Here is a 24120-nt window from a genome sequence, read left to right on the forward strand (position 1 = left end):
TTACTATTTTAAAGATGTTTTTATTTTTTTTAATGGTAATTAAAAATGTATAGTTATTGATTGTCATATTATTTTTTTTTCTTTTATAAAATAGATCTCAAAATATAAAGTGTTCATTCTTGTATTTAAGCAAAATGTTTTTAATTTATTTTAAATAAAATATCCAGTCCCGCCAAATATTTAATTTATAAAATTATTATAAGATAGTTAATTTTTTTTTAATGTAAATAAATTTAGTCCTGGTGAGAAAATTCCTTAATATTGAAAGTAACCGATAAATTGAAATAAAAAAAAATTTTCAAAAAAATACACCTGTAGTTTTTTTAATTTTTCACATGTGCATATTTTTAATTTTTCTTTTTTTCAAGTAAATCATTGAAAAAACAATTTGAAAATTGTTAATTTACTGGTAACTTAGGGATCATAATTTTCTCTGAAATGTAAGAGAATTTTCTAAAAATCAATATTCATATTTATTTCAAATATGATTATAACAAATCTGTAGAAAAAATCAAACTGTTTCAAAGGGTCACATTTTTTTCTTTTTTATTTGAATAATTCTAAATGTCTCTGACGTTAGCCGACGTTTAATAATTTTTGAATTTTTCTTAAAACGCTAAATTGTAAAAAAAAAATATTTAAAAAAATTGCACTCATAGTTTTTCAATTTTCTACATGTGAATATTTTTAATTTTTCTTTTTTTCAAGTAAATCATTGAAAAAAAATTTGAAAATTGTTAATTTTCTGGTAACTTAGGGATCATAATTTTCTCTGAAATGTAAGAGAATTTTTTAAAAGTCCATATTTATAATTATTTCAAATATAATTACAACAAATCTGTAGAAAAAATCAAACTGTGTCAAAGGGTCAAATTTTTTTATTTTATTTTTCTTTTATATTTGAATAATTCTAAATGTCACTGACGTTAGCCGACGTTTAATAATTTTTGAATTTTTCTTAAAACGTTAAATTATAAAAAAAAAGTTTTCAAAAAAATGCACTAATATTTTTTTAATTTTCTACATGTGCATATTTTTATTTTTTTTTTTTTTAAGTGAATCATTAAAAAAATTTTGAAAATTTTTAATTGTTTGCTAACGTCAGGGTCATGAATTCGAATGCACAAGTGGTGCCCCCATGTTCTAGAAACTTAAAGAAAAAAAAAAAAAAGATTTCATAACAGATTTCTAACCTTTCTTTAAGAACAACACATGTCTAACAACAAAAACACAAATATAACGTATTTCTAACGATATTTATATATTTAATTAAAAAGTGTACGTGTGCATTTAAAAAAAACTTCTATTGTGTTAATAATTATCTCGTTTCATATTAAAAAGTATTTCACTTAAAAATCTCAGGTTAGTATTTAAAATTTAATTATTCAAAACGTCATGTAAAAATCTATAATTAATTAAAAATATATTCCAGGGAATTATTGATAAATAAATAAAAATGTCCGGCGAAAGACCTGCGAAAAGACAACGTCTGGATGTATCATCATCGGAATCAGAATCCGATGAGTCATTGAACGAGGACAATCTGTCAGATGGCGGCAACGACCAGATAAATGACGATAATGCATCTGACAGTGACAGCGATCAGTCATCAGCTGGTTCCGATAACAACGATGACGATTCCGATGATGAAACCCCAGAAAATTTGGCTTTAAATCTCGTAAGACTTTTAGCCCACGCTTTTGCCGAGTCCTACGATGAAGGCGAGGAGGAAAATGATGACGGTAATTATTCAGTCTCACCAAAATGGATGCTGTGCGACTCAGACGATGAACCCGACGAAGATCCAGACGAAGATTCAGAGTCTGACAAGAAAGATTCCCAGGACACTCCGCTGATTGATGCAGTTAAAGCTGAGGACATTAAGTTGATAAAACAACTTTTGCGAACTGGACTGGACATTGATGAGCGTGGTGATGACAACAAAACAGCACTTCATGTAGCTGTTGATAAAGGATATTTGACTGGTATTGAAATTTTACTAGAGTACGGGGCTGATATTTCTGCCAAGAATTCATCAGATTCCGGGTACGATTTCTGGGAAACTCCTTTGCATTCTGCTGTTAAAAAAGATCGTCTGGACATCGTCCAGTTACTCCTGACAAAGCAGATAGACATCCGAGCGCTGACCAAAAACCGCGAGACTGTTTTAAACCACGCGATCAAACGTAAAAACTGGAGGGTAATAAAATGTCTGTCCCACAGCAGCTCCAGTAGTATCAATAATGACAACGCATTTCGAGAAACGTTTAAAAATTTTTCAGCTGAACAACTTAAAGAACTTGGATACGGGGAAAGTGAAATTGGAATATTGTTTGGTAGATACGCAGACATTAATCTGAGAAATGAAGCCCGTAAGACAGTTTTGTTTGAAGCTGTTGAGAACAGAAATTTAAAAATGATTAAATATTTACTGGAGATGGGCGCTGACATCAATGCGGGCAACAGATATCAGTACTTTGATGGCTGGACTGTATTGCACATCGCCGTTTATTTGAACTACGAAGACGTTCTCCAGATTTTGTTGAACCACGAGCACTGCAACGTCAATGCGAAAACAGACATCGGAGAGACGGCGCTTCACGTCGCAGCGTCAAAAGACAATCTGCCGGTGGTAAAAAAATTATTGAAGAAAAATGCGAAGCCCGATTTGCACGGCAGACATAAATTTATTCGCGGTATGACGCCATATCATGTTGCAGTCCATGAAGATTGCGAGGAAGTCGTTAAATATTTCTTGGACTGTCTCAAGATTGATGTCAACACCAAGACAAGTCAAGGAGAAAACGCATTGCAAATTGCAGTGAAGGTAAAAAATATTGAAATGATAAATTTGCTTCTGGATCATGGGATAGACATTAATTATCGTAATAAAGATCAGGATGCAGGATGCACTGCGTTGCATTTAGCCGTCAAGATAAATGACAACGAGATCGTCGATTTACTTTTGAACAGAGGCGCTGATGTAAATGTCGTTTCAGTTGAAGGAAAGACGATTCTCCATGAAGCTATTGGTAAAAAAAATGATTACATTGTCAGGCGTTTGGTAGATTTCGGTGCTGATGTAAATAAAAGGAGTAATTCAAATCGCTACCAATATATGGCACCAATTCACGAGGCTACAATACATAATTTATACGATATTATTAAGTTATTAATTGATAAGGGCGCGGATATAAATGCTCTTGCTAGAAGTAATTATAGTTTTAGGAGAGAGTCTATTATTGATATGGCGATTGGTCGCGGTTGCGAGGATCAAATATTGCAGATACTGCTGGATTATGGTGCGGATATCAACTGCGCTGCAGTACACCGGGACGTGATGAGTTCAACCTCGACAATACTTGAGCAGCATATACTGAAACTTAAAGTTGCCAAGTTGTTCGTTCATAAAAAACACTTGGACTGGATAAGCCGCGGGATCAAGAAAAGAGAATTTCAGAGCAAGTGCAGCAAAGAAATAAAGAAAATGAAAAATGAAAAAATACATAAAACTAGTGTTAGTTACTATGATTTGCTGATAAAAAACGTCGACCAGGTGATGATGTATGCGGAGAACAAAAATATTGAGAGAGCGGTCAGAATTGATCAGCTGAAGACCAAGTTTCCGTTGTACGCGCAGATGATACTTTGTCATTTTAAACAGGGACAGAAACGTAATTGTCTCTTGAAAAATGCTGAGAAAATGCTGGAGGATATTTTCAATGATTTGCCTTACAACTGTGTAAGGAAGATTCTGATTGAACTTAGCAACGATGATTTGTTGGTCTATTCTGGAAAAAATTAATGGGGTTATATTTATTTTCTTCGAGTTTATAAATTATAGATAATTGTTTTACATTTAACGTATGTAATTTATTGGTCTCTTATTAATTAAAGTTTATATTAATTTTTCTAATAAAAAAAGTTTAAAAAATTTTTTGCTTTTATTATTTATCAGTTAAAAATCTAAAAGTTTCCGTCAGGGTTCTAATTAAAAAAAAAAATTGCTATTAATTTTTTAATAATATATGAAGTTGAGTCCGTGAAAAAATGACCTTTTCTCCCACCACTTTTCTACAATTAAGTCATTACTCATTACTACGCGCGTTAGTGCAAATTCATGGACTTGATCATAGTCAGGTAGTGGGAGAAAAGATCATTCTTTTACGGACTTCTATAATAAAATTTTGATCACTGATGAAAAAAAATTCTTTGACAACATCGTCGTGGCCCGAAGTCTAAACTCATGACGAGATGCGACGTCAAACGATTTACAATTTTGTAATTTTTTATACTGAATCTGAGGATGCAGTCAGTCGACGAACTTCTAAGGCTCCGGAGCTCTGTCCAGACTGACTGATTTTTATGTTCTATTTGAGAATATAGTTTCTGACGACTGTCAATTTTAAAAATTATGGAATAAATGAATTAAATGTAAATCGAGTAAAATTAAATAAATGCGCATTTGTAGAATTTGAAAATGAATATGTGCATTTTTTTAAATTATTTAATTCATTTATTTGTATTTTAAAATTTATCTTATATCTGCTACACTCACTCTCATTTGATATGCAGATGATGATACTGAAACTAGCCGACGTCTCATAGTTTTTGAATTTTTTTTAAGCCGATAAATTACGAAAAAAAAATATTTAAAAAAAATTGCACTTGTAGTCTTTTAAATTTTCTACATGTGCATATTTTCAGTTTTTTTTTCTTCAAATTTAATTGTTCAAAAAAAAATCAAAAAATTTTCAATTGTCTGCTAACTTCAGGATCATTGCAGATGAGACAAATTTTAAATTTTAAATAAATAAATAAATTAATTGAAAAAATGAAATTTAAAAAAATGCACATATTGATTTTCAAATTTTACAAATGCGCATTTTTTAAATTTTCATTCTGCTTCCATTTTATTTATTTAAAAATTAAAAAAATTGCCAACAGTCAGCCAAATTCGCGCTCATAATTTGAAGCCTTTAAAATAAAATTAATCAATTAATTAATTAAATTAATTTTCATTAAATCAAAATATTACAAAGTAATAGAAATCCTTTTAATTAATAAAATAATTTTTATTTAAATTTTATTTGTGGCGGGAAAAACAAAAGTCGATAAAAAAGAAATTAGAAAATAATTTCATGCGCTGATAAAAAAAATAAATAATAAAATATGTGGTGGGAAATGTCTTGTATATAAACATAAACACGATTTATAACCTTATTTAAAATTAACATTGTGTTGCTCTACTGTAACGTAAACAATTAAACATTTTGTAACAATTAAACAAACAATTACTATCATTAATTTAAAATTACCTGTCATTTTTTAAATTTTATTTAAAAATTTAATGTTGAATTTTTTTTCAAGGTAAGCATACTGCGGTAAATTATAATAAAATACATAAATTATGGATTATATATTTTTTTAGGTATAAAAAATAAATAAAGTAAATATGGATGATGACGAGATTCCAAATAAACGTCAGCGTTTAGAAAAATCAAAATCAATTAGCGACAGTTCCTTCGAAAACGAAGACAGTTCTTCAGAAGAGTCTTCATCCCACGTTGATCATGAAGATGACGATGACGATGAGTGGAGCGATTCGTCTTTTGACAAGAGCGACGATTTTGAGGAAGAACTTGAGGATGAAGACAGCGACATAGTTTCGAAGTCTGATTCAAATAAAAGTTCAAGTTTAAATGATGACAGACTTCATACTGCAGCCAAAGGGAACGATCCTAAATTACTTGAAGAAATTCTTAAAGAAGGCGTCGACATTGACGCTCCAGATCAAAACGGCGACACTGCTCTCCACACCGCAGTTAGAAGACAAAATATACTTTTTGTTAAATACCTTTTAAGATACGGAGCAGATATTACCACGAGGACGAGCTATGCCTACCAAAAAGGTTACACGCCCTTGCATATCGCCGCGGAATTACAGCAGCCTGACATCGCAAACGTTTTGCTGACAGTAAAACCAGATTTTACGACAACCAGAAAAATCCGCAATAAATTATTCCAGTTCGCGCTCTGGCGAAAAAATTTCAAATTAATGAACTACTTGAACGGGAACTTCGGATTTAATTCAAAGTGCGCTAGGAAAATAAGAAAAACCCAGTCGTTAATTTCCTTAGGAATAATGGGATACAGTCACGATATGATAAAACTGATAATGGGCACTCACTCGGACATAAATTTAATAACAGAAAAAGGAGAGTCTGCTCTGCGGATTGCCGTTCGCAAAGGCGACGTGGACATGCTCAAATTATTGCTAAAGAACGGCGCGTCTCCTCATGCCCCGGATTTTGAGAATCGCAAATGGTACTCCGGGTTCCACACAGCCGCCGAAATGAATCGCGTCGACATGATGAAAGTTTTTTTGGACCATCACTTCGACAAAGACGACGCCACCGACGAGGGAATCACTGCTCTGCACATTGCGGTCATCAACAAAAACGTTGACTTGGTCAAGACTCTGCTGAGTTGGAATGTCAACGTCAATGTCAAAGCCATGTACTACAACTTAAGGGGTTACACGCCCTTGCACATGGCTGTCGTTGAAAACAGCCTGGAAATAATAAAACTCCTGCTGGATACCAAAGGGATCGACATCCGTGCCACCAACGGCAACAGGGAGACAGCTCTCCATATTGCCACCAGAAAACAATTCCGTGACATCATCGAGTACTTGCTGAAATTTCATGTCGATATCAATGCCAAGAGTGGGTTACCTTCGCAAAACGGTTACACGCCTCTGCACATCGCCGCGGAAAAAAAAAATAATAAAATTATAAATATTCTTCTGAGACATGGCGCAGACATAAATGCTGTCACGGATAAAGGGGAGTACGGGATCCACATCGCGGTTCATGCAAGAGATGTGGATGTAATTCAAAATTTTTTGTCTCACGGTGTCGACATCGATTTGAAATCGAAAGACGGTACGTCGCCACTGCACATTGCAGTCTCTAATGAAGATTATCGAGTTGTTGTATTTTTACTTACTAAGGGTGCAAATATTGATTTAAAAACAACTAGGGGCTCTAAGGCCCTTGATATAGCGATTGAATGTGACAATTTAGATTTAACAAGAATATTATTGAATGCTGGGGCTGATATTAATTGTTTGCCGAGATATCCCTTTGAATATACTGTGATTTTTGATACGTTCAAGCGACATGTAATTAAATTGACAACAGCGAATGTAACGTTGAAAAATTTGTCTCATGTTTTAAGCTGGTTCTCGTCTGGGAAGAAAATGGAAAAGTACAGATCCAGGTGCGCGAAAGAAGTTGAGCTGCTGAAAAAAAGTAAAATTGGCTCGAGCAATATTTCTTATTATGAGATTTTGGTAAAACATGTGGATCAGCTGGCGAGATGCGCGAAGAATATTGATATTATTGAGACACTGGTCCCGGAAAATGTAATTGAAAAGTTCCCGCTGTATGGATTCTTGGTGGTGAGTCGGTTTATTAAGGGAATAAGTCGCAGGGAGATGGTTAAGAAAGTGGAGCCGCTGCTCCTTGATGTTTTATATGAACTGCCGCCAATAGTCGTGGGAATTATAATCGACTACTTGAGCGATGAAGATTTGAAAACGATATCGAAGAGTTTGTAGTTTATATAATTTTTACTAGTTACATTAGTGTATATTTTGTAATTAAATTGTTGTACTTTTTAATTATTTATCATATATTATTGTATTAAACATTCGGCTATGTAGTTTAATACTCCGTTTTTGATAATTAAAGTTAATTATTATTTTTTAACAAATTTTAAATTTATTTACCTCTCATAACTTTTATTAATTAAGAAGTCAAACTTTGAAATTTACAAAAATTTATCTGTCTATATAAATCGATATCTCGAAAACTATCACACGAAACTCAATCAAACATAAATGAAAATTGTTCCTAGAAGTCTTACCTTTAATTTAAGCCCAATCCCGTTCCTTAATTCCAATTATTTTTGAAATTATGAATTTTTTTAATTTTTATTCTAAAAATGTCAAACTATAAAATTTTCAAAAATTTATCTCCGTCTATAGAGATCGATATCTCGAAAACTACTGCACGAAACTCAAACAAACAAAAACGAAAATTGTTCCTAAAAGTCTTATCTTTAATTTAAGCCCAATCCCGTTCCTTAATTTCAGTTATTTCCAAAGTTATGAATTTTTCAAATTTTTATTTTAAAAATGTCGAACTAAAATTTCCAAAAATTTATCTCTGTCTATTTAGATCGATATCTCGAAAACTACTGCACGAAACTCACTCAAACAAAAACAAAAATTGTTCCTAAAAGTCTTACCTTTAATTTAAGCCCAATCCCATTCCTTAGTTTCAATTATTTTCAAAGTTATGAATTTTTTTAATTTTTATTTTAAAAATGTCAAACTTGAATATTTTCAAAAATTTATTTCTGTCTATATCGATCGATATCTCGAAAACTACTGCACGAAACTCAATCAAACAAAAAGAAGGCTTACCTTTAATTTAAGCCCAATCTCGTTCCTAAATTTCAATTATTTCCAAAGTTATAAATTTTTAAAAACACAATTCTAAAAATAACTTCAAAGTATAAAATAAAATGAATTTCAAATAATTAATTATCTTCATAAATTACTGTCTTCTTAACGACTTTATACTGGTACCAGTTCTAACTTCAGAATTCAGGACCCAAATCATTTAAAAAATAATTTTTCAGTAAAAAAAAAAATAATAAATAACAATAATCAAATATTAAATTAATTATAAACTGATTTTTTATTTTAAATATGTACAAATTTTTACTAATCTATTTATATTTAAATTATAATCATTCGTTTGAATATATTGCACCGTCTTTGATTTATTACTTAAATCAAATATATATATCTAAATAACATACATAAATTTATAAATTTCAACAATAAACTCTAATAGACAATTAATTTTAATTTAAGATTTTTTTAAGCGTAATTTGTTGCATTCAAAATAAGCGCGAGTTTAAATTGATAAAATTACACTAATTATTTTTATTTAAATTGTGCAAATTTTTAAAATTCAATTGGCACAGACATTATTTTAGCAAAAAAAATCGGGTTTTAATACAATAATTCAATGCAATCTACCATTCGCTCGGTATGAAAAATAATAAAAATAAAAATCGACAATGAGATGAAGTTTCCAACCGTGAAACACAATCGGTGATATATTTAATATTATAAATCTATAAAGTCGCGATGTAAGGAAGAGTAAAAAATGATTTTATTTTATTTAAATTCACTCCATAGTCAGCAGGAGATCGTCGCCCTCAATTTTGCTGTTTTGACTGACGTCTAGAGTTTTTATTTTTCCAGCTTTCGGCGCCTGGACCACCATCTCCATTTTCATGGCTGAGATTACGATAAGCGGAACACCTTTTTCGACAGAATCTCCAACTTTTACCCTGATATCGATTACTGTTCCCGGCATGGGGGCACCGACCTGGTTTTTGTTGCTCTTGTCAGCTTTCGGATGAATGTGAAGCTCCTGGAATAATAATTGTCATTAATAAGAGACGATAATTAACATAAAAAACCCGTAAATAAGAAGTGAATAATTTGAATACCTTGACAGCTTCTTTGTCTTTGATAAAAACAGATCTAAGTTGCCCATTCATCTCAAAGAATACTTCCCTTTCACCATTGGGCGTCAGATCTTCGCACATAGCCAGCGTTTTAATACCCAGAGTCTTTCCTTTTTCAATTGTCACGTCAAATTCCTCGCCGACTTTCGGACCGGTCAAGAATATCCTCGTGTCTAGTTTGTCAACAGGCCCAAAGGTTTCTTTGAACTTCAAGTAGTCGTTGGTAACTTGAGGGTATAGAGCCGCAGACATGACATCTTTTTCTGTGATGGTAGGATGGGCTTCGCGTAAATCTTTTTCGATTTTTGCAAAGTCCAAAGGCGGTAATGTAGCACCAGGTCTTCCCTGAACTCGAGGCATATCCTTGAGCACCTTTGACCTCAGCGGCTCAGGGAATCCTCCATAAGGTTCCCCGATAGCACCCTGCAGAAACTCGACAACTGACTTAGGAAAAGACAATTCTTCAGCTTTTGCCAGAACATCTTCAGCAGTCAGTTTATTCTGCACCATAAATTGAGCAAAGTCACCGACAACTTTTGAACTCGGTGTCACTTTTATAATGTCACCCAGCAGCAAGTTGGCTTCTCTGTAAGCCTTCTTGACGTCTTCGAAAAATTCTCCAAGACCCAGTGAGTAAGCCTGGAACTGTAGATTCGTGTACTGTCCTCCGGGAATTTCATTGAGATAGACATCAGCGTTGCCAGATTTCATGGTCGTCGTGCATTCAAAGGGCGCATAGAGAGTTCTAGTTTGTTCCCAATAAGCCGAGTACTCGGAGACGTCTCTGAGATCCATGTTTGTATCATGCGGAGTGTCCTGCAGAGAAGCCACGACAGCGCCCATCGATGGCTGACTTGTCATTCCTGACATGCTGTCAACAGCGACGTCAACTACATCAGCACCAGCTTTGGCGCAGGCCAGCATTGAGGCGACTCCAGCACCAGCTGTGTCATGGGTATGAATGTGAATAGGAACATCAGGTTGTCTTTGACGGATCGCGTCAATAAGCAGACTCGCTGCTTTGGGTTTCAGCAGACCTGCCATGTCTTTGATAGACAGGACGTGCGTACCCGCTCTTACCAATTCGTCAGCGAGATTTGTGTAGTACTTGAGATCATACTTTGTACGATTCGGGTCGCTTACATCTCCAGTGTAAGAAATAGCTGCCTCCACAACCCCTCCAGCTTTGCCAGCAGCCTCCATTCCCAGTATAAGATTCGGCAAGTAGTTCAAGGAGTCGAAGACCCGGAAAATGTCCATCCCGCACTGGACTGACAGGTCGCAGAACTTGAAAACGACATTGTCCGGGTAGTTGGTGTATCCCACGGCGTTCGCGCCTCGCAGTAGCATTTGAAAGGGAATATTTGGTATCGCTTTACGCATATTTATCAGACGTTCCCATGGACACTCGTGCAAAAATCTCAGAGCGACGTCAAAGGTCGCGCCGCCCCAGTTCTCCAAAGCGTAGAGATTGTTAAATTTGTGCGCGACATACGGAGATATATTTAGCAGATCATGACTGCGGACTCGCGTCGCCAAAAGTGACTGATGCGCGTCACGGAAGGTCGTGTCCATCAGCAGCAATCCCTTGTGCTCGCGAACCGCTTTCGCGAAACCTTCGGGTCCCTTCTCCAGCAGGATGTGTCTCAGACCTTTTGGCGGCTCCAGTATATCTAAATAAATTTTTTTTTGTTAATTAACTGGCAATGAGTAATTTACTATGGATTGAGGTTTAGCTTTCAAATGTCCCAGGTTAGATGCGTGCATTTTTAAGCGGATAATGTCTTAGCGAAACATAAAATAATAATAATAAATAATAATAATTTATGTGTAGATTTAAAAATTCTAGGCATACCTGCGATGTCTGCGTCTTCTTCTTCGAGTGCTCGAAGCTTAGAATAGTCTAAAAAAATAATTGCCAAACGAATGATAAAAGCATGCCGAGTAAACATTTAAATGATATTTATATTTTTGTAATAATAGTAATAATTTACTGGTGATCGGGACTCTTATCATCGTTTTCATTTAACAAAAATAAATAAAATAGTGCAATAAAATAATTTTTTTTGTTAACACATTTTTAAATAATAAAAATTTAAGCAGCCTGAGGAAGCAAAAATTATTCACACATAAAGAAGCAAAAAATAATTATTTATAATAAAATAAAAAAGCTTTCTAGCTCTAATTGGTCCGATAATTTTTGAATTTCAAGTATAAAAATATAAATTGTGATAACAGTAATAAAGGGACTAGATAACAATAAATAAACAATTAATTTATTAATGATAATGATAACTCACCAACAGGAATTTCAGGTATATGCGGTTTTATTTCAGCAGGTTTTAGTTGAGTCGCCAGCGGCGTACTTGGCCCGTTTACTAAAACGGTACCGAGATAATTGAGCAGTTTTTGTGCGCGGTTCTGACTGGGTGTGAATTTGAATAGCTGCGGGTTCTCGTCGATGAAATAAGTGTCGACGTTGCCGTTCAGGAATTTTTGATTCTCCAGTACATTCAGCAGAAAGGGAATATTTGTTTTGACTCCGCGAACTCGGAACTCGCGGAGCGCGCGGTTCATTTTAGCGCAAGATGATTGCAAATCAGCTGCATGGGCAATTACTTTTACCAAAAGGGAGTCGTAGTAAGGAGAGATTATCGCTCCCGCGAATGCTGACGCACCGTCGAGACGAATTCCCATTCCCTCGCCGGATCTAAAGACTTCAATACGTCCTGTGTCGGGTTGGAAATTTTTAGCAGGGTCTTCAGTCGTCACACGACACTGGATCGCGTATCCCTGTGGTGATATTTTCTCTTGTGTCATTCCTAATTCAGGAAGAGTCATACCCTCGGCAATTCGTATCTGCGACTGTACTAAATCAATCCCTGTTATTTCTTCTGTCACTGTGTGTTCTACCTGAAGCCGCGCATTGACTTCGATGAAGTAAAAGTTTCCTTTGTTGTCAACCAAAAATTCAACGGTACCGGCATTGGAGTAGCCAACATGTTTCGCTAGTTTGACTGCGTATTCTGTCATGCGGTCGCGTACTTTAGGATCTAGACGAGGTGCTGGTGCTATTTCTACTACCTTCTGATGACGTCGCTGGACAGAACAGTCTCGCTCGTATAAATGAACGACATTGCCGGCTTTGTCACCCAGCAACTGGACTTCAATATGACGAGGGCGCTCGATAAACTTCTCAATAAACATCGCGCCGTTACCAAAAGCGGCTTTGGCTTCTGATGAAGCGCGTTCGAAATTCTCGACAACTTCGTCCATGTTGCGCACGACTCTCATACCACGTCCGCCACCGCCGTAGGCCGCTTTGAAGATCACCGGTAGCCCGTGTTTTTGACAAAACGCCATTGCTTCGTCGGAGCTATGAACTGGACCGTCTGTTCCAGGTACGATAGGAACTCCCGCCTCGATGGCTGCTTGCCGAGCAGCGACTTTGTCACCCATCTGCTGGACCACTCGTGGAGAAGGTCCTATGAAACGTATTCCCGCGTCTACTACTGATTGAGCAAAATCAGAACGTTCTGATAAAAATCCATAGCCAGGATGAATCGCGTCGACACCGTTTTCTTTAGCGATCTTTATTATCTCAGGAATGTTTAAGTACGCTTGGACTGGGGGCAATCCTCGTCCTACTATGTATCCTTCGTCGGCTTTCTGCCTGTGCATTTGCATTTTATCCTGCTCGGAGTATATTGCTACCGAACGAATTCCTAATTCCGTACATGCTCGGAATACTCGAATCGCTATTTCACCTGAAAATTTTATTTTTATATTTTTATCAGATTATATATTTCAGTTGGATGTTTTTGGTCATAAAAAAAAATTATTTGAAATTTTATTTACTTTTACACGGAAAGAAAATTATGGGAATTTTTGATTTCGAGTTGGGTTCGAACCCAAGCTCTCAAAGACCGATACCATTACGGAAGGGAAAAAATTTGATAGAATAATGGGAACCGTTTCCATAATTTTCTTTCCGTGTACAAAGTGATAAAAAAAATTTTATCATTCGGCATCAAAGTAAATTTTCAAAATTTTTATGACCAAAAATAAATGGAACTCGACGCAGAAAAATTATTTGCCAATTCAAATAAATAATTTATTTTACTAAAAATTCTTTAAATCAATAAATTTTTTTATCGAATGCATATTTATTGAATGTAAATAAATTTATCTGACAATAAGCAGAAATAATTTATTTGAACAAAATCATACCTCGATTAGCAACGAGGACACTGCGGATTGGTTTGTACTGTACATCAGTTCCAAAATTAACATTTAAAACTCTAAGAGAATTTCTGTGCCTCGTTAAGGCCTTGCAGGCTCTGTGAGCTGAATACATTATGATTTATTTATTTGTTTATATTTTTACTTGACGAAATATTTTATCGAACTTCGAACGGTTTCTTCAGACTTTTAAAAAAAGCTCTCCGTTATATCATTTTTATATTTATGATTATAATTACAATTAATTATATATATTTATATATTATTGACCGCTATTGATATTTTATTGTCGTTTTTTTCCTTAATAATTATTCACAGCCTATTGACGCAGCTGCTCGTTTATAAATCGGACGGACGTCTCCAATCTGGGGAAAAAAATTTTCCTGATTAATTCATTTATTTATAAAAATCGAAAGTTATTGGGAGTCTTTTCTTTCCGGTATGAAGCTCTGATACATGCAAATATTTATTACCTTTTCTGCTTATCATGCTCATTAATTAGTTATGCGATCACTGCTCATTCGAAGCAATAATTTATTTAATATTTGATTTATCAATCAAATTAAATATTTAGTTTTAATTAATTAATTAATTGGACTGAGATTCATTTAGATTTTTAATGTAAAGATTAAAACAAATGATTCCTATTTAATATCATTCATATTTTATTGTCTAAAAAAAATAAATATTTATGTTCATTTCATTTTACAAATGAATAAATAAATAATTAAATACTAAAAATAACTCAGGGGAACTCTATTTTAAGTAGAATTATTGAGCTGTCAAGAATTTTTAAATAATAATGACTTATGAATAAAAAAATACTTTGACCGCATTCTATTGACATTAAATTTCTTTTTTTTTTTTTTTAAATTAAATAGAATTACGCGGTAATTTTTTTTTAAAAGACGACAAAATACATGAGGATTTTAATTTTTTTTTTTTAAATGAATAAAAAATTACGAGATTTTTTTTTTAATTGATCTGGTTCTTATTAATAAATAATCAGTCAATAAAAATTTTTAATTAACAATCTTGTCAACTAAAACGAGATCCAGAAAAATAAAAAAATTTTTATCTTTTTATTTTACCTCGAGCGGTAAAAAAATTGATTACAAAAAAAAATTAATTTGATTTCAGTAAAGTAATCAATCGGTTTTTAATTTACAGTTAAAACTGTCGATAAAAATTTTTTTTTTTACACCGGAGACTTTATCAGGTTTTAAAAAACTCAATTTTTTTTACTGCTGCAATATTTCCATTAGTAATTAAAATTTTCAATCTAAATTTTTAATTTTCACTGAAATTTTTATTTAAAACCAACAATTAATTAAAAATAAAAAAATTTTTATCTTTTTATTTTACCTCGAGCGGTAAAAAAATTAATTACAAAAAAAAATTAATTTAATTTCAGTAAAATTAATCAATCGGTTTTTAATTTACAGTTAAAACTGTCGATAAAATTTTTTTTTTTTACAATCGGAGACTTTATCAGGTTTTAAAAAACTCAATTTTTTTTTACTGCTGCAATATTTCCATTAGTAATTAAAATTTTAAATCTAAATTTTTATTTTTCACTAAAATTTTTATTTAAACCCGACAATTAATTTAAAATTAAAAATTTTTTGACCTTGGACTCAATAAAAAAAATTTTTTGTTTAATAATATTGTCTACTTGATAAATGAAGTTATCAGTCTGCCTTCCAGAAAAATTAAATTACGTAATTAATATCCAATATCATAATTACGTTTTTTTCCCATTTAATTTAGCTAATAATCAACGAACTCGTTAACCCACATCCAGATCACAAATCACAATCCTCCGACATAAATCTCGTTTTTTTAAATTTTCTCTTACAATACTCGCGAGTCATCGCGGGGAATCACCGGCTATGTCTATGAATGCATCAACTAATAAATCATAAATTCTCTGTGCATTACTATCACTCACCGAGTTTACGAGCACACATCAGCGTAATGTGTACTGCACTTATCTATATATAAATTAATTCTCGCATGAATGCGGCTAAGTGCGATAATAAACAATATCACGACTGCAATCATTGTCAATTGTTACAAATAAAAAAAATATTTTAAATTCATTCATTGCATAAATTTCGATACATTGTTTTTTTTTTTTTTTTAAATCAATTAAAATCATACGTACATGCAATGCATATTTATTATTAAAAGTTTAAAGTCCATTCACTATTTAATTCTCCTTATCACGTGTAGACTAAAAAAATATCAATAAACTATTCTATGAAAAAATTTCAAAATTTAATTTGTATCAGTCATGGGTTAAATTATTGTTAATTTTTATTTATTTATAAATAAATTAACAATCGATAATTCAAATTAAAAATTTAAAAAAATTTCTTTTACTCAATAATTAAATTGTCTGAAATAAATAAACTTGTCAATTACGAAATAAAAAAAGTGTAACAACTAAATGATAGACTAAAAAAGGAGTGTAATTAAATTACACGTTTGGCTTCATGCCTAGTTAACGAGAATTATTCAATCGTTTTAATGAAAATATTAAGTAACAAGTGGATATTTTGAATCTTACACTAAATATATGTCTATATATATGTAATAATAATAATAATGAGAAGAATTTAAATTGAAGGAAGTAGAGGGCTTCAACCCCTGTAGTGTTATTGATCTTCTTTATTTTTTCTCGGGTCACTGGAACTAGGGCGCAACTGAATGTTAATATTTAAGTTTTTCTTTATTTATTTATTTTTTCGTGACGTCATTTTGTAGATACGGTATTGATATGAGTATTTAAATCTTACTGATTAAGTTAATTTGTTGATTAATGATGGAAATTAAATAAGAATGTTGGCATCGATCAGCTGACTCTTAAAACTTTAAATTCGGTCAAGGATTTTGTGTATTAAGTAGATCTGCATTTAAAAGTTAAGATACCTGTTTTTTTTTCTTTATCGTCATAAAAAAGAGAAAGGAGTAGAAAAAAATTACGTATGAAAATTTATTAGTGATTTAAATTTTGAAATAAATAATTTGTGTATTAGTTTACTTTTTACGTAATAAAAAAAATATTATTTTGTGAATTAATTTTCACGACAGAGTTCACTGATTAAATTGACTTGTTTGCGTAAAGAAAATATTACATGCGATTGTATAAAACTGCGTAGAAACATTTACTTACACCGGTATTTCAAGTACGTAATTTTTTTTTTGCCCAATTGTTTATAAGAAGTAGGTTACAATATTTGTTTTCTTTTACTGGATACTTTTTTTTTCATAACTGTCGGTGTAATTAAAAAAAGTTTATGGTCATTTGAAATTTTTAAATAATTTTTTTTTACTTAATGATAAAAAATAAAAAAAATTAATGGACAATAAAAATATATAGAAAAAGTGATAAAATAATCGTGCGAAGATTTTTTTTTAAATAAAAAAAAAAATTATTTAAAAATAGAATAGATTTTAGTTGTAAATAAAAGACGTACCTGGTGATAGAAATAAAATGTCTGTATAAAGTTTAAAAATTTGAAAATTTACTAATTAGCATATAAATTACTAATTACTAATTACTATATATTATTTAAGTAGCAAAAAAAAATATATTTGTATATATTTGTGTAGTTATCTATATATCTATGTATCTACAATAAACTTTTTAGGTTCACTAGGTAATAATAATGTCATATAATTTATAATAACACGTTTTATATATATATATATAAAATTATGTCATAATTACATAGTCTTATTTTACAACGGAGACTGTTTTATAAACCGTCCGGCTAATCACTAAAAATCGTACTAAAAAATTTTTGTTTGGCACACATGCGTTCGACCTTTGCTGAAAAATATTATTCAAATACGCATGCGCGGGAATGCACTGCACATGCGCACTAGAATTATTTTAAACCGCGCGTGATATTTAAATTTAAATTGTCCCTAAGAAAAAAATTAACCAATTACTTTTCATTACTAAAAATCAATACTTTAATTTCTTCAAAAAATTCCCTTAATTTTAATCGATTAATTGATTAATTTATATATTTTTTTTGCAGACAATATTTCAATGAGTATAAATGTAACTGAGGAATTTTTTAAATTTTTGAATAAATAAATCAAATATCAGTAGAAAAAAAACGCGTATTTAAATAATTAAAAAATTAGCGCGCGCATTTTTTAAAATTTCACTATTTAAATTAATTACTTTATTTAGTTTAAATTTTCAAATTGTCTGATGTCTGCTATATTCACACTCGTAATATTTTATCATAATAATTAATTTAAAAAATTAAATAAGTTGTTTACTTGTAAATATTTATGTAATTAATTAATGGCCCTGAAATTTACAGGCAATCAACAATTTGCGGATTTTTTTTTTTCAACAAATCAATTACAAAAAAAAAAACTACAATTACGCACTTGTAGAAAATTAAAAAAACTACAAGTGCAATTTTTTCAAATATTTTTTTTTTTTAATTTATCGCTTTTAAAAAGGTTCAAAAATTATCAGACGTCTGCTAAACTCAGTATCATAATTAATTATGATCTTGAAGTTAGAAGACAGTTAAAAATTTTCGAATTTTTATTTAATACCTCATTTAAAAAAAAAAATAACTAAAATATGCACAAGTAGGAAATTAAAAAAACTATCAGTGCAATTTTTAAAAATATTTTTTAAAAATAATTTACCGTTTTAAAAAAAAATTCAAAAATTATTAGACGTCGTCTAACTTCAGTCTCATAATTAATTACTAAAATTAATAATAATAATAATTAAGGGCCAGTTTTTCAAACCGAGTTTATTTGTATCCGAGTTTGAATAAATATTGCTAGTATATCTATATATTAATAATATATATATATACCAGCAATGATAATTAAACCTGGGTTAAAAATAAACCTGGTTTGAAAAACTGACCCTACAATAATGGATAATTTTAATGACAGGAAGTAAATTTTTAAATAATTATTTTATTATTAAATACATCTAGCAGTCATTTAATTTTTCAAGCGCGAGCTACAGTCTCTTTTAAATGATAATAATTTAAATGACATTAATTATAATACTTTATTTATTTTTTTTAATACGTAATTGCATGCGATATATGCACGTTAATGATTAATTGTATTACATATACATAATAATTATAACTGTAATAATAATAAATAATATTTACGTATCATTATTTACATAAAAATATTAAAAATATCATGAGCGATAATTTATACGAAATAAATAAAAAGTTATCGTACAATTTCTTCACTAAGCGATTATTTATATCACCGAAACATTAATTACTCTTTCAAATAATATATATTTTGTAATACGTTATATCAATATCAATATATATTTATATATGTATATATTTCACTAGTTATTTTTAAAACTCTGATTATGTGATTACTGATTATTTACAATAGTAAAAAGTATAGTGCGTAAAAATAATAAAAATATAGATTTAAAAAATATAATTATTTAAAATATAATCATCCCTGATATTATCAATTAAACTCTTTTAATTTGAGCGTAATTATTACATTTTCTTTAAATATTTATTATTTATAATTTATAACTAAATGAAAATTTTTTTTATCTGGTATCTAATCATTTTAAAAGTTAATAAAATATTTCAATTTTTTTTCTATTTTTATTATAAATCTACCCTACGCTACTCTATTACTAAACATAACAATAAAAATTTTTAAATAAATTTAAATAACATATTTTTAAAACTCTTGTAATCAATGATCCGGAAGTTACGACACTCAACAATCTTTGGATTTTTTTTCACCGAATAAATTGCAAAAGAAAAAAAAAAAAAAATACACATGTAGAAAATTAAAAAATCTACAGGTGGAATTTTTTTGAATATTTTTTTTTTAATAATTTATCATTTTTAAAAAATCCAAAAATTATCAGACCTCAGTTAACTTCAGTATCATCGCAATTATCGCCATTGGAAGTCCATAAAAATATATACACATATTTATAATAATAATAATTATGAAGGATAATTTGTACATTGCAATTGAGAGATAAAATTATTTAATCAAGTGCTTTAAATAATTATCATTATTGATAATAATAATTTAAACTAGAGTACATCAGATATGCATTTAAATTTAAATTTAAATTTAAACTTTTATTTAAATAATAATTTCTTCAGTCGTATTGTGATTTAACTCAACGTCACAAATTGCACAATTGCCCTCTGATTATTTTTTATTACTCTCAGTATCATAAAACTTGTCAATACTTTACCATGCGATTTATTTAAATACATTATCTTAATATTTACGACACTTAAATATTTAATTATTAATATTCTTTTAAATCTTTATACTCAAAGATTTATTTTAATTGTCGAAACGCGAAAATACCCTCCACGATAATTATTTTTAAATTTAAATTATAAACTCAGTGGTATCGCAGTGCGTAAATCGAATTGATATCCACTTATGCGAAGTGTAGAATATTCTTTTAATTAAAGAGATCAGGAAAGCCGTAATTTCTTCATTAATAAATACAAAAAAAAACTGATCGTTAAGTAAATTCACCATCAATATAAATTTAATATCAAGTAAATGAAAAAAAAAGAGGGAATAATAATAAATAATCCCTTAGTCAGTATCATCTTTGGTTTCTGAGTCAAGTAGCTTCGATCTATGATCTACTTCCTCCTCATCTTGCTTTTCATCCAAAAGTGGCTCTTCAACATTCTGACATTTACGACGATGAGCCTTAAGCTGCACTACAGTCAGTATGCAGAATATTAAAATTGATATTGCCATCAGTGTCACCAAAATCGCAAATATCTGCTGATGAAATTCGCTTATTTTCTGCAAAGTAAGCACAGAATATATTTATATACTAGTAGATTATGAATATTTATGATATTTAATTATCAAATGAACATTCAAAATTTTATCAGATTTAAAATTAGAATTTTTTTCAGGTATTAAGTTCAGAGCCCCGAATAAAATCTAAGGGAAAATAGACTTAGAAATTTTATACTCCAATAAGTCATTTTGACAAAACGGTCCCGGAAATAGAATTTTTAAATTAGTAATGACTGAGGTAAGGGTACCTGCGACAAAATATCCGAATACACTTTATCTGATAGACAAAATATCCCCAGACTAAATACTCGATAGATAAAATATCCCCGACAAAATATCATAATACACTGGTCACAAAAATTAAGGGATAGAAAAAAAAATTCGAAATTTTTGGGTGATTCTCAACATGCTGTAACTCGGTGAAAAATGGTCGTGGATTAAGATTACTCTGGAGCCGTGCATGATAAAAAATTTTGAGGTCCAGATCTGAAAACTAGAAACTTGAGGCTACAATTTCCTTTTTTTATTTTTCTTCTACGACCATTTTTAACCGAGTTACAGCATATTGAAAATCACCCAAAAATTTCGAATTTTTTTTCTATCCCTTAATTTTTGTGACCAGTGTATAAATAGTACGGTACCCTTTTATCAGAAATGTTTAATATATTTGCACATAAAATTTGAGTGTGTGATATTAACAATAGATCAACACATATACTTGGAATGGTACGGTACCCGTTTATCGAAAACCATTAATTATTTTTTCATTTAAAATATATTTTTCTGAATAAGATTTATAGACAGGATATTTTTTCAGGAATTTTTGTCTCTTGAATATTGAGTCCGGGGATATTTTGTCTATCGGATAATTTGTATTCGGATATTTTATCGAGGATATTTTGTCGGGGATATTTTATCCGCGAACTACAAGTCGTGCTACCGAGGTAAGAAACCCAGTACCCGATCAGGGAACCAGTACTCGACCACTCATGTATTCGTATGTTAAATTTTAATAAAAAAATTAAAAAAAACATAAAATCTGTCTCACTTTTTCATTTAAAAAAAAATATATGAATATACTGCAAGTATATAAATAAATAATTAATAAATTTTTAATTATCATAACTTGATTCATTATGAATCAATAATATATTCATGAGCTCATGTTTAATTTTTAATTCATATATTTTACCTCTGAGGATTTCTTGCTCATATAAATTGGGTTGCGCTAAAATTATTTCCGCAGGTATATATTTACTGACGACTTGGTCAATTATACATTAATTTAATGAGCAATTTTATTAGAAATTATTCATGTCACAATTTAAATATTTACTTGAACGAATGTATCATTAATATTCCGAGTATTGAATAATTAAATTTAAAATTTCCATTTGATTGTCAAAATTCCTGAACCCATTTTTTTATTTATGAAGGCTGTAATAAAATAGGAGGAAGTAAAAAGAAAAGAACGAAGACCGGGTGTTGAAAAATGTTTTAAAACACAGTCTTGTTTTATGTTGTTGCATTTCTAAAGCTGCAACCCAATCAATATTTTATTCGCAATCGTTAAACTTTCGTGACGCCCTAGAGCCAGTACGTGCTAGAGTAACTTTCAGCCAGACAAAACTTAAAGTCTCAATGCTAATAAGCCGAGATATAAATAGTCTACATTATTCAGTACTGCATTAAATAACGATAATTATAAACAAACCACAGCTGAAAAATATGCAACGTAAATTTATTATTTCACTTAAAATAATTACCTTCCACTGGCTGTAATCTTTGTAGAGTGAGGACTCGCCAAAAGGCCATTTGTCTTTCCACGGCTTAATGGTACCCTCAGGTGTCTTGAATATCAACCCCTCGAGACTGAGACCATGTGCAAGTACACTTGTTGTAATATTTCCTTTTTTGTACGACGCAATCCCGGCTTTCATGTACATCTGCGGTATTGTTTCATTCTCCCGGAGTTTAAGAGTAACACGTGGCATCTTAGCTTTTTTATAACCACTCGTCGAGCTTACGGAAGTTGTCGGCATTGTTGTTATCGTGGGGTCAGTGAACTCTTGAGTCTCAAGTTTTATTTTAGAGCTCGATGTTTCCGAGATTGATGATGTCTCAATCAATGTTGATAATAACAGCGACGTTGATTCTACTTCAATATTCATTTCTTCTGTTGCTGTTACTTCTGTCACTAACTCATCTGTCATAATAATAATTAATAAATAAATAAATTTTCTGTATAAAAAAATCCATGACAGTGAACTTAAAAATTTGACACGATTCTGAACTTATTCTGAAATTATTTTTGTTTGTAAAATTACGAAAAAGTACTCAGTTAAATTTTTTTTTTTTACTCTAATTTTTTTTGTTACAAAAAAAAATAAATTCAAACAAAAATAATTTTTCTCGTTTAAAAAGAAAAAATACTCCAAGTTTTTTTATTATTATCAAAACTATTCAAGTTCGAGGTCAGAAAGTTGAAAATTTTTTAATTTTTTTTCCAATAATCAACTCAGAGTCCAGAATTTTTTCAAATTTAAAAGTTTACACAAAATTTTTTTTACACGGGTTAATTAATTATTTTTAATTACTAATTAGCAATGTCTGATAAAATTTACCTGTACTTGTATAATTATCAACAGTAGTCTCATCGTTTATAAAAGTTTCGACTGTTTGAGTGATAAATTCAGTAAAATTGTTAACGTCATCATTGACACCAACAATATTATTATTATTATTATTATTATCGTTACTAATAGTATTGGCAATCAATTGAGAGACGGTGTGATCATCATCAACATCAATATAATCATCATCATCGTAACTGGCACCATTGGATGCATAAGTTTCACTCAAAATAGTAACGATAGTCCAGATGCACATGCCGACAATAACAGCGGGAATAACAAGCTTGTATATTATTACCGTTGCGGTAACAAAATATTTATAAACACTCCACAGACAATTATCACGTGCTGAGGGCGATGGTGGTGGTGCAATTGGAGGTCCATTGTCAAAAAATTGCTCCGTTTGCGGTAGAATCGTGTACTGGAGACTTGCATCTCCTTTGCGTACGGTCTTGTACATTTTCCTGTCAAAAAAATGACTTGAATCAACAATCACTTAAATTTACACCCAAAAAATAACTGATTAATAAAACAAAATATTTTTTTTCCGAGTACTTACGATAAAAATAAATTTTAAAAAATGCGAGCTGCTTTGACAGAACGTTACGCGTTGATCCGGTGCTCTGGAGAATACTCTCCGGAATAGCGGAGCTGAATCTGCGGCAAGGGCTCGCACCAGGAAGGCGCAGATGCGTTTCACCCAAAGGCCGAGAGAATCGAATGCAAGTTAATATATAATAATATAAGAGAAGAATAAAACAGCGCTTGCGCTCAGGTGTTCGCGTTAATACCC

General features: G+C 30.9%; 4 protein-coding genes across 10 annotated transcripts; 2 read left to right on the plus strand and 2 right to left on the minus strand.

Annotated features, from left to right (window-relative positions):
• The first annotated feature begins 1168 nt into the window (after positions 1–1168).
• LOC130669907 (putative ankyrin repeat protein RF_0381) lies at positions 1169–3927 on the plus strand. The gene is made up of 2 exons (XM_057473057.1): positions 1169–1362; positions 1433–3927. Exon 2 carries the CDS (start codon positions 1457–1459, stop codon positions 3803–3805), a length of 2349 nt encoding a protein of 782 aa, XP_057329040.1. The 5' UTR covers positions 1169–1362; positions 1433–1456; the 3' UTR covers positions 3806–3927.
• Positions 3928–5204: 1277 nt separating this feature from the next.
• Positions 5205–7736, plus strand: LOC130670053 (putative ankyrin repeat protein RF_0381). Its single transcript, XM_057473224.1, has 2 exons — positions 5205–5370; positions 5432–7736. Exon 2 carries the CDS (start codon positions 5456–5458, stop codon positions 7622–7624), a length of 2169 nt encoding a protein of 722 aa, XP_057329207.1. The 5' UTR covers positions 5205–5370; positions 5432–5455; the 3' UTR covers positions 7625–7736.
• A 1496-nt stretch (positions 7737–9232) lies between these two features.
• On the minus strand, positions 9233–17668 carry LOC130669371 (pyruvate carboxylase, mitochondrial). Of its 6 annotated transcripts, none has more exons than XM_057472226.1 (6): positions 17594–17668; positions 13846–14222; positions 11916–13382; positions 11471–11518; positions 9598–11288; positions 9233–9518 (listed from the first exon to the last, which is right to left on the minus strand). In XM_057472226.1, exons 2-6 carry the CDS (start codon positions 13970–13972, stop codon positions 9270–9272), a joined length of 3582 nt encoding a protein of 1193 aa, XP_057328209.1. In that variant the 5' UTR covers positions 13973–14222; positions 17594–17668; the 3' UTR covers positions 9233–9269. The 6 variants fall into 6 exon arrangements, with proteins under 6 accessions (XP_057328209.1, XP_057328206.1, XP_057328208.1 ...); XM_057472223.1 differs by having other exon boundaries at positions 17340–17654; XM_057472225.1 differs by lacking the exon at positions 17594–17668 and adding an exon at positions 17036–17134.
• Positions 17669–19995: 2327 nt separating this feature from the next.
• On the minus strand, positions 19996–24069 carry LOC130669341 (uncharacterized). 2 transcript variants are annotated; one of them, XM_057472160.1, is made up of 4 exons: positions 23887–24069; positions 23319–23791; positions 22461–22900; positions 19996–20694 (listed from the first exon to the last, which is right to left on the minus strand). In XM_057472160.1, the coding sequence occupies exons 2-4, from the start codon at positions 23785–23787 to the stop codon at positions 20476–20478; spliced, it is 1128 nt and encodes a 375-aa protein (XP_057328143.1). In that variant the 5' UTR covers positions 23788–23791; positions 23887–24069; the 3' UTR covers positions 19996–20475. The 2 variants fall into 2 exon arrangements, with proteins under 2 accessions (XP_057328143.1, XP_057328144.1); XM_057472161.1 differs by having other exon boundaries at positions 23319–23806.
• Between the last annotated feature and the right edge of the window lie 51 nt (positions 24070–24120).

The sequence above is a fragment of the Microplitis mediator genome, chromosome 6 (genome assembly GCF_029852145.1).
Source record: "Microplitis mediator isolate UGA2020A chromosome 6, iyMicMedi2.1, whole genome shotgun sequence".
Taxonomy (NCBI): Eukaryota; Metazoa; Arthropoda; class Insecta; order Hymenoptera; family Braconidae; genus Microplitis; species Microplitis mediator.